The sequence below is a fragment of the Ctenocephalides felis genome, unplaced genomic scaffold (assembly GCF_003426905.1).
Source record: "Ctenocephalides felis isolate EL2017-DRISC unplaced genomic scaffold, ASM342690v1 CF-g0.4_SCAFFOLD_01170, whole genome shotgun sequence".
Classification (NCBI taxonomy): Eukaryota; Metazoa; Arthropoda; class Insecta; order Siphonaptera; family Pulicidae; genus Ctenocephalides; species Ctenocephalides felis.
In genome coordinates this window covers 81,054,243-81,064,886 of record NW_020537324.1, presented here as the reverse complement: position 1 = coordinate 81,064,886, position 10,644 = coordinate 81,054,243, and the positions used below count along the sequence as shown (strand labels likewise).

General features: G+C 28.5%; 1 protein-coding gene across 1 annotated transcript; it reads left to right on the top strand.

Moving 5' to 3' along the window:
• Positions 1-6,460: 6,460 nt before the first annotated feature.
• LOC113367761 lies at positions 6,461-7,715 on the top strand. The gene is made up of 4 exons (XM_026609341.1): positions 6,461-6,506; positions 6,724-6,824; positions 7,333-7,479; positions 7,572-7,715. The coding sequence occupies exons 1-4, from the start codon at positions 6,461-6,463 to the stop codon at positions 7,713-7,715; spliced, it is 438 nt and encodes a 145-aa protein (XP_026465126.1).
• The last annotated feature ends 2,929 nt before the right edge of the window (positions 7,716-10,644 follow it).

Here is a 10,644-nt window from a genome sequence, read left to right as displayed (position 1 = left end):
AAAAAATTACTAATATTAAAATAATGTTTATACAAACCCAAAATCGTTAAAATTGTTAAAACAGTAAAATTAATAAGATTTTTAGAAAATTAATAACAAAGTTTAAGAGTGTTAAAGTAAAGAATTTTGTTACTGTTTACAAAAAACTAAGTCAATTTTTATTAAGTCTTACTATCATTTTTATAAAAAAGTTAATAAATTATTAAATATTTAAAAATATACTATAGATACAAATTTAATCTATTTTTTGTTAATTTTTTAAATTCTTCAAATACTTTGACAAAAACTTTGCCACTACTTAAATAAATATTAAATGCAAATTTAACAGAAATGAAAATTTTTATAAATTATTATGTTAAATTTTATTAACGCGTGACTCAAATATAATTTAAACAGTTCTAAGTAATATAAAGTTATAAATAAAATTATTAATTTATATTGTTATATTTAATATATATTTATAAATTAATAGACAAAAATGTTAAACCTACTACGTTTGTTCTTCCTGATTTTTATATGCAAGCAAAATTTATTCGTGAAAAGCGGTAAGTAATTTTAATATAATAATATTAGTATTAATTTTCATTTGATGTTTCAGTTTCTAAGCAACATTAGTTCAAATTTATTATTTGGGAATATTAATTTTAATTTCAAATATTACTAAAAACTATAAGAAAAGATTTGATTAATAATCGTTTACTCGTATATTTTATTTTATTTTTTATTTTTTATACACCTTCGTCTAGCCTATATCAAAATTTAATTAAGATATAATTTAGTACATTAATAAAATGTGAATACCACTGGGTTTTTGAATTTTATGTTATTTGTCAAACTAATTACTCAATGTCTTTCTATTTACACAGATTGTAATGTATAAGAAAATAATAAAAAAAAATTGTCTAGTCAGAAAGTCCGAAGAACAATTAATTCGCTCCATTATATAACCATCCCCAAGTTAATACAAGAATTCAAAAGTTAAGAATTTCTGGTAAACTATTTTTCTTTGCAAAATTTTTGAAGTAAACAGAAAAGCGCGGAAAAACATGTTTACACGAAGAGTGAATCAAAACATTTCATTCCAATGTTGATTCATATAATATTTAGGAGTTATACTCGTGGTACACACACACACACACAAACACACACATATATATATGTATATATATATATATATATATATATCCTGCGTAATCCTTGTTAAATTTATAAGACAGGGGTTGAAAATCTTAGCAGGTTTCCAAAAGTACAATTCAATTTCGAAATAACAATGATTTTAAAAAATCTTTTTTTTTTTTCAAAAATTTCTAAATTCTTAAAAACCTATTTTTTTCAAAGTTTTCTAAAAATTTTAAAGTTTTTTTTTAAAAAAAAACTATTTTGGTTTCAAAAATTCAATTTTTCACAAAAATTTCAAAATTCTCGAGAATCAAATTTTTAAAGTTTTCTAAGAATTTAAAGTTTTTTTTTAAAAAATAATTTTTTGTACGGGTAGTTCCAAGAATTTGCCTTAAAAGGCACGATTTCATGCACCACTAGTTTAATGTTCATCTGCAAGTGTCGTAGAAAAATCGCACTTGAAAAAATCAGTATAACAAAAATTATAAAAAATAGCAAGGAAGAATCTTGCTATAACTGCACTATCTAGAATTCTGTTATCATAACATCCTCCCTTGCTTTGTTTATAAATAAAATTCGCCTGATTGCACATTTTCACAATTTTGCTACTAATCTTCTTATATATAAAAATGGAGCTCTCTTTCAAATGTCCGAATAAAACTCGAAAACGGATGAATCGATTTGGCCAGTCTTAGTCTTGAAAAATTCGTGCCAATCCAGAGAAAGTCCAAAAGGTGAGAAATTATTTCAAATCCGCGTAGAAACTTCACATTTTTAATTTGAAAATTTTTGTAGAAGCGTAATTTAAATAAAACAATGGGCGGATGGCAATTTCGTGAAATGTCAAACGCTTTTGACAGATGATGTTCAATTACGTTTAATAGGATGTTTTACGCAAATATTATTTATTTATGATAAATTTGTAGTAAGTAGTTTTGTTTGTAGCTTTATTTATATACAAAAACGTTAGTAAACGGGCCGCAAGTGTTACTAGAGACTCAAAATATAAACTTTTTTGAAATGTTAATATGAAAATGCACTTTTTGCATATTTTTCTCAAACACGGTGCTCTGTAAGATCTCATTTGTATAATTATATACTCATTGCTATTTATAAAACATTTTCTAGGTTATATTATTTTTTATTTATCTTATTTGAATTCAGAACCTAATTTGTCGAATAACATTTTTCCAGTTATAATTTCCCAGAATTTATCGCAGAATAGATAGTAATATATGAAGGTCCGGGATTGAAAAGGTCCACCACCGATGTGCCAAAAATCAGTAAAGTTAAGCATTGTTTAACAACAATATTTGAAAGTAGAGGAAAAAATATGTATAGCCAGCTACAAACTTGATTTGAAAACGATAATCTTTGAAATGGGGGAGATAAACGGTAATCTTTGAAAATCCATAATAAAAGTATTTTCTTCCGTTGGTAGTTTTAGCATTAGTTAAAAATGTAATTATTTTGTAAAATACCTTTAAAATTATAATAAGGCTTTAAACTTTTTGCCACCTGCCCGTTACAAGTTACCCCGCATATAGGATAAAAAGGTCTAGATAACAAATTTTTGAAAGACATTAAAAAAACAATTTCTACAATGATGAAGTAGAAGGCAGTTTACTGAACTCAGATAATTGTTCGTTTGATATGTGTTATTTGTTGTGATATAATGTTATGATTTTCTCAATATAGTTTATATTTGCTCAAGTCAAATTGGACCTTTGTGTCTCGCCCTGCTCTACATATATACTTTTGGTTAAATTTACTTTAATTCATCGAATGTTACTTGAAACTTTCCAAAAAGCAAGTCAAAGAAGGAATGTTTAATTCATTTTCTATCTCTCCTCGCAGAAATTTGAAATTTTTGTATAAGGTCACTAGTATTATTTACAATTATATACAAAATCCTGAATCAAAAAAGAATCTGAAAAACTTGAAACGTAATCAATAAGTCGAAAGACTAAAAATGACTTGAATTGGATTATACCATGTTTTCTATAGAAAGTGTATAAATCTTCCAGTTTGATTGTATTGACAAAATATAGACAAACTAATGGGCTTTATTGTCTTATAATATCTCATTGTATATAGCATTTAAATAACACATACTTATACACTTAAAGTATTAATATTTTTGTTTCTCTAGAAATTGTTTAGAATATACCTTACTTAGCAAAACAACGTTTGCCGGGTCAGCTAGTAAACATTAAAATAGCGTTGTCACGACAATTCTGTTACGGCAGAATTGCCTCATTAGAGAATATTATTAACTAAAATTGTCTTACTAACACCATAAGAAGTTGATTCAAAACAGGGATAGATTTTGGTTAAATTTTCAGCTTGACAATATTGAATCTCTTTAGGTTCATCTCCCCTGTCATTGTGTATGCCAAATGCGAATAATTCGCATTTGGCGGCCTTTTCAAGGTTGTATAATAGATAAGGATGTATTTAAGCAGCTAAGCAGCAAATATAAGGGCGAGGGCGGTGTTGGTGGTACTGTTCATTAAGAATTTAGTTTCTCCTTTAAACCCCTAGACATTAAGTAATTAACGAAAACATCCATTCTTGCATTAGGTTTAAACAGAAAACAGACACGTACAGATAATATATATATATATATATATATATATATATATATCTTCTTGTATATAAAAATCGGGCCCGATATTATGTAACCGATAACGGCTGAACCGATTTGGCCACTTTTAATCTTAAACTATCAAATGCTAATCCAGAGATTGAGGAAAAGGTGAAGAATTACATCAAAACCATGTAGAAACTTTACATTTTTAATTTTTTTTTTTTTTGTAAAAGCGTAATTTTAGACACAATTTAATAAAAATATTCGGCTGATAGCATAAATAACAACTTTGGAACACACACCAGTAAAAATATCAATAATTACAAGATCTAAAGAAACATGTACAAGTAATTAAAAGTTTACCAGACCATCTAGTCTCTTATCAAAAATCCTTCAAAATTTCTTCCCCTAATGTAAATTGATTGTAATATATAACTAAACTAATACTACTAACTAAAGTAATACTAACTGTAAATATTGTAATATATATATATATATATATATATATATATATATATATATATATTATAATTGATATTGAATGATTTGTGAAAATATAAATGTTAAAATTACATATTATTACTATACATTTATGTTATCTGATTTGTTCAAGCAAAATCAAAACGCAATAAGTATTCGATTAATTGGAATTCGCAATGAGGAGGCGTCCAATGATCACGTGATCGATTTTTTAAGGATTTTTGTCCCCCCTGCCCCTTGATAATACGTGATGATATTCAAAATTACCCCCTCACACCGAACATCATAAGAAAAGTGTAAAATTTTCGATTTTTTTTTTTGAAAATGTTTTGATTTTTTTTTTAAATTACTCCCACCCCCAAGTAAAATTTGGTGATTTTTTGACAAACACCTCTCCCTCTAAATTAGTCTATTAATCCTCACGTAATGAATGGAAATAGCAAGGCTGAGCATGTGAAGAAGGTAAATCTACCAGTTTTATGTTAAATTAAGCAAAAGTTTGAATTTGCCATATTTTTAGACACATAATAGTTTTTTGTTTACCGTACAAAAAGCAATCCGTATCTAAATCTAAATACACAAATCTAAAAGTTGACCTTAAGCTTCATCGATCATGATTGCAAATTCTAATCCAAATAGGAATTGCAAAATTTTAAATTAAAATGCTGTATCTGTCGGAATTATGGGCATTCGAAGAATGAGGACATCTTCACAATAATTTTCTTTTTAATTTATTAAATTATCTTAAAGCAAAAGATTTAGGTCAAACATTTAATTTAAAGAATTATAAGATGAACTTGTAAGACTAAGATATATATTAAGTACAAGTTTGTAGAAATAGTTGGAGAATTTAGGAATAGACTTAGGAACCGATTCTGCCGCATAACAGAAAAATGTTATGGCAAGGTCATGTTATGAAGAACTTTCCATACTAAATATAAAGTCAAGTGGTTGCTGTGCAGTCAGGCGATTTTCTCAGGTTGTCAGACAGAAAACGTAACCTAAAAACCGCATCATAGTTAGATAACATGGTCTTTCTGACCCAGCTTCATAACATACGAGTGACACAGCAAACACATGACAATTTGACAGTATTCGATATGACTCAGTAGCATAATGTAAGGAAGTTAAAACGTAACATGGCCTTGCCATAACATTTTTCTGTTATGCGGCAGAATCGGTCCATTGATTCGAGCGATAAAATTATTATACATAAGTCTATAATATTGTAAGATTCATTCAAAATCAGAGTTAGATAACCATAACCACTCCTGTGTTATTCCGCGAGTAATTTCAGTACAATTTCCTATAAATTTCCCGAGAAAACTCATAAAAGTGAAAATAAATTTCCTAATTATAATGAACTCGACTTAAAAGCGTGCAATTAAGAATATGAGACGTCGGATAATAAATTGGATATTATATTACTCCTGTGATTGACTCCTACTCATCATCTGTAATAAAGTTATAATTATCACTTATTACTTTTATATCACAGCAGTCCTTCTATAAGGCGGAAATATGAAAATATTTGTCTCTTTAAAAAAAAATCTGCTGTTGAAAAAAAATTGCTAGAAAGTAGTCTAGAGGGTTCATTTATAATAAACTCTTCAATTCAATGAAAATTATTTATATACTGCTATTAATGGGCTGATTTTGCCACACAACATACAAATGTTATGGCAAGGCCACGTTACGCTCCAACTTGCATACATTATGCTACTGAATCATACTGAATATTGTCAAAATGCCATGCATTTGCTGTGCATTCAGGCGTTTTACACATAAACTGGAACGTCACTCGTATGTTATGAAGCTGAGTCATAAAGACCCTGTTATCAATGATAGTTTTTTTAAACATTTGTGCGGTTTTTGGGTTAGATTTTCTATCCGACGCCTGATTGCACAGCAACCACATAGCTTTTGTCAAATTTACTATGGAAAGTTCTTCATAACATGGCCTTGCCATAACATTTGTCTGTTACGCGATAGAATCGGTCCCTAAGTCTATTACTACAAACTTCTACTGATTTTATATCTTACAAGTTCAACTTGTATGATTACATTTATTAATCAGGGATCTTTTAATTCTTTAAATAAAATGTTTGACTCGAATGTTTTGCTTTAAGAAAATTCATTAAATTAAAATGGAAATTATTGTGAAGATTCCTCGAATGCCCAAAATCACGACAGATATAGCATTCAAATTTAAAAGGGGTTAGGTTAGTAATATTTGAATGTATCGGTTTTTAGTGGAAGTCAGTTAGGTATATGTGTATGAATGGCTATGAAATTGGCCATGATATAACTGATACAAGTAATGTTTGTTGAAGTCAGTAAAATATAATTTTTCCCATCTTTTGATATACTTTTCAGTTCAACAAAAACAATTTATAACTCTCATTTGTCGCATTTATCTCGGTTCAAACCGAGTTTCTTATAGCGCGGTTGCCGTATTACACGGAACACATGCACCGCGTAATAGTGTAATAGTATTTATATAACATGTAAAGTATCAATGTATATAATTTCAGAATTATGGAAAGAAGATTTAAGCGAATCCATGGATTTAATAGAACCCAGTACAGAGGGATTGCAAAAAGTGCATCTGAAATGTGGCCCCAACACAATGCACGTGAGTATACTTAAAATTTATATTAAATTTGATTTTCCACTTTTTGGCTAACAAGAGACTAAACAAAAAATACGGGAAATAAAAAAAAAAATAAAAAAAATGGGAACGGTCGAATAAAAGTTGTATCAACTATTTCTTACATGCTGTTAATTATTATTATTAGTTACGATTGTTACATTTCTCAACTAAATTAGATATCGATTCAGAAACTTTGAAATTAAAAAAAAATTGAAACTGACGATCACTTAAATTTTTAATACGTACTTGTATTGAATTAAAAAGTCGTCAATGGCGTTAAAATAGGAATTGCAATACATATTTTAAATTAAAATGCAGTATCTGTCGGGATTATGGGCATTCGAAGAATCTTCACAATAATTTCCATTTTAATTTATTGAATTATTTACTTGAATTAAATTAAAAAGTTGAACTCCTTGGCAGTCAATGGCGTTAAAAAGTTTCAAATATGAGTTTTTTACAACTAATATTAAATTTGTTTTATTTCCAGGTTAAATTAGAGACTGAAGAAAATTTCACAGGTGTAATGTACACACGTGGAAGTTTCCATACACAAAGGGGTCCCTGTTTTGGTCGAGGCAAAGGCTCGAGGGCCTTGTCCATGACTTTTCCTTTAGACGATTGTCAAACTAACAGGGTAAGAAGATAAAAAATACAATACACAACAGATATATTTATGAATTTCTCTTAATTCTATTTTTTATTTGATTCTATTTATATCCATTTTAGGATGGCGAAGTTTATTCGAACGTCGTGGTCGTCCAGCACGATCCGGACCTGGTGACACCAGGAGACGCGGCTTTCACCGTCGAATGCGATTTTAGGAAACCCAGAGATTTTAAAGTCAAAGCCGATATGAACACTGAAGAGTAAGTAGTTGAATAAATACAGATATTAATGAGGCAATTCTGCCGTAACAGAGCTCATAAAATAGCGTTGTTATGACGACGCTCTCTTATGCTTCGTGTTCTTGGTAGTAAAAATCATGAAAATGTCTATCTATTTGTTGTGCGATCAGGCGTATTTTACTTATAAACAAGTAAAAAAGAATGCTATGATACCATCTAGAATTCTGTTATCACAACATTCTACCTTGCTTTGTTTATATGTAAAATACGCCTGATCGCACGGGAAATAGATAGATATTTTCATAATTTTTACTACCAAAAACAAGCATAAGACAGCGTTGCCATGACAACGCTACTTTATGGGCTCTGTTACGGCAGAATTGACCCATAAATTTAAGTAAACAGAACAAGAGCGATTAGCATTAAAAAAGATTTGAGATAGACTCAAAACATTTTTTATGATACGAGTGTTAATCCATATGGCGATCAATATAATTTTGTATACATATATAGTACCTTTTTTTGTTAACAAGGAAAACCGATAACCAAGGATCGTCCGATTTGAATGATTCAAAAAATGTTTTTATTTATATTGACGAAATGATCAAGTTTTTCAAAAGACAGGTCCAGCGGCTTTGGAGATCCAATGCGAATAGTAAAAAAAAATGCCATCTGGCGCACAAAAATGATCATTAGACATATGCAATTAAAATTATCAGATATTTTATAAAGATTTTAATAATAAGTATAAATTTTGTTTACATTTCTATGAGTTCCGTATTGCTTTTAAAAAAAATCAAAATTTCTAAATATAAAAAATTCGAATTTTGCAAGAGTAAATTTTTTTCAAGAACTTCATGATTCGAAAAAAAATCTATTTTTTTTGCAATGTTTTCAAAAAAAATTAAATCTTTTGTACGAAAAGTTCCAGCAATTTGCCTTAAGGCACGGTGCTATGCACCACTAATCTTATAATTTAAAAAGCTAAAAATTAACTACTTGGTTTCCAATGTTTTTGAGGAGAAGTTCCTCATAAACTATGACTTCTATTTTGTTAAATAATAATTGTACATATTCTTGTTGGAAAACAAATCTTACAAAACCATGATCGACATTATTAATTAATATAAATTTCTAGCTAAATTCTTAAGTGACACATTTATAAGTGACAATATTTATGTCAAAATATTCATTCGACATAATATAATGAAAGACCACACACAACAAAAAATAATAAGGATATAAAATATATAAATTTTGTTACTAACCTCCATTTTCTGTCTCTGCGTTGAATCATCTAACACTAAATGTTTGTTTTAATTACAAAAACACTATAAACTTTGAAATTGTTCCGAAATGTATAGAAAAACATTTAATAAAACTTAAAAACAATTTAAATACAATGTACAAACCAATTCAAATAATCTAAAACATGTTTCAAGTCCCAATGTTCTGTTAACGATACAATCGAAACCTGTCAAAGTTTCGAATACGAATTAACACTTCAAAATTAACATCCGCATTAAACTTATATCAAAATATATTCTACACATATTAAACATTATAAATTTCATATTATTTCTGAATGATGCTTTATATTTCACACAAAATCGCACTTTTTATTCTCACTGTTTTGTTAAAACGACGCCATGCGGACATTTTGGTTATGTATGACAGCTTGCACAAGGACGAGCATGAGGTTCTTGCAAAAGTGTTGCCAGAGGATTATTTTCGAGAGATATTTTTAGGGATATTTTTGAAGGATATTTCTAAAGGATATTTGGAGGGATATTTTAAGAGATATTTTTAAGGAATATTTTTAAAGAATGTTTTTCAGTAATATTTTTAAAGAATATTTTTAAGAAATATTTCGACGGGATATTTCTGAGAGATATTTTGAGGAATATTTTTAAAGGATATTTTTAAGAGGTATTTCTAAGGGAGATTTTAAGAAAGTATTTTCAAAAGATATTTTTTGTTAATTATAAACTAGGAATAAGTGACGTTTTGCCTTAAGGCAAGTTGCATAAACATCTCGATATGTATAAAAAATAAAAATAATAAAATAATGTATGAATAGGTGCTTAGGATATGCGCGACTAGATGTAGGACCTAAGGATGCTGCACGTTTTTTCAACTAGTTGTAAGTGGCATTTTGCCTCAAGGCAAGTTGCCTTAAAAATACATAATATTAACTCAATTCATAAAAATTTATATAAACCCTTTCCATTCGCAAATTCCGAGATTTTCATCAACTTTGCCGCTGGAGTGACGGCGTCTGAGTTGAAAGAGTTAAGCTTTATAGGTAGAATGTTCATATGGTTATTTGAAGATAAAATTTCATTTGCTTTTAGTAAAATTGATCAATGCAATGTTCAAATAATATTTTTCAAACACACTTTAATTGTAATAAATTAAATTAATTTGTATACCTATATCTTTCAAACAGTTTTTCAATTTTTGAAAATCGGTTGAAAATTGTGGGCAAAAAAAAAACGAAAAAATGTACGCTTTTTTCCTAATTACAAAGAAACGGCTCGGCCGATCGTCGCACAAATCTGATAAACTCTAATCCTTATCGAGATACATCGAATGGTTTTTAAATTTTTGAAATCGGTTCAGCCGTTTTTGAGAAAACGTCGACGAAAGGTCAAAAGCCGGTCACACATACTTTTTCCTTAAATGTCTCATTCGATTCAGAATGATTTGAAACGTCGAGAAAACATAAAATTAGCAAATCTAGTTATTTGCGAAAACAAACTTGAATTGCAATTGAAAAAAAATGAATTAGTATTTATAATTAAACAATTTGTCGTAGACCTATAATACTTTATTTTCGACCGTGGACTGTGCAAAATTTCATTTCAAAATTGTCAAATTAATTACTTTTACATTTTTTCCAATTTTGGTGTCAAACAATAAAATAAAACTGGCAAGTCAGATTTTCTGGTAAA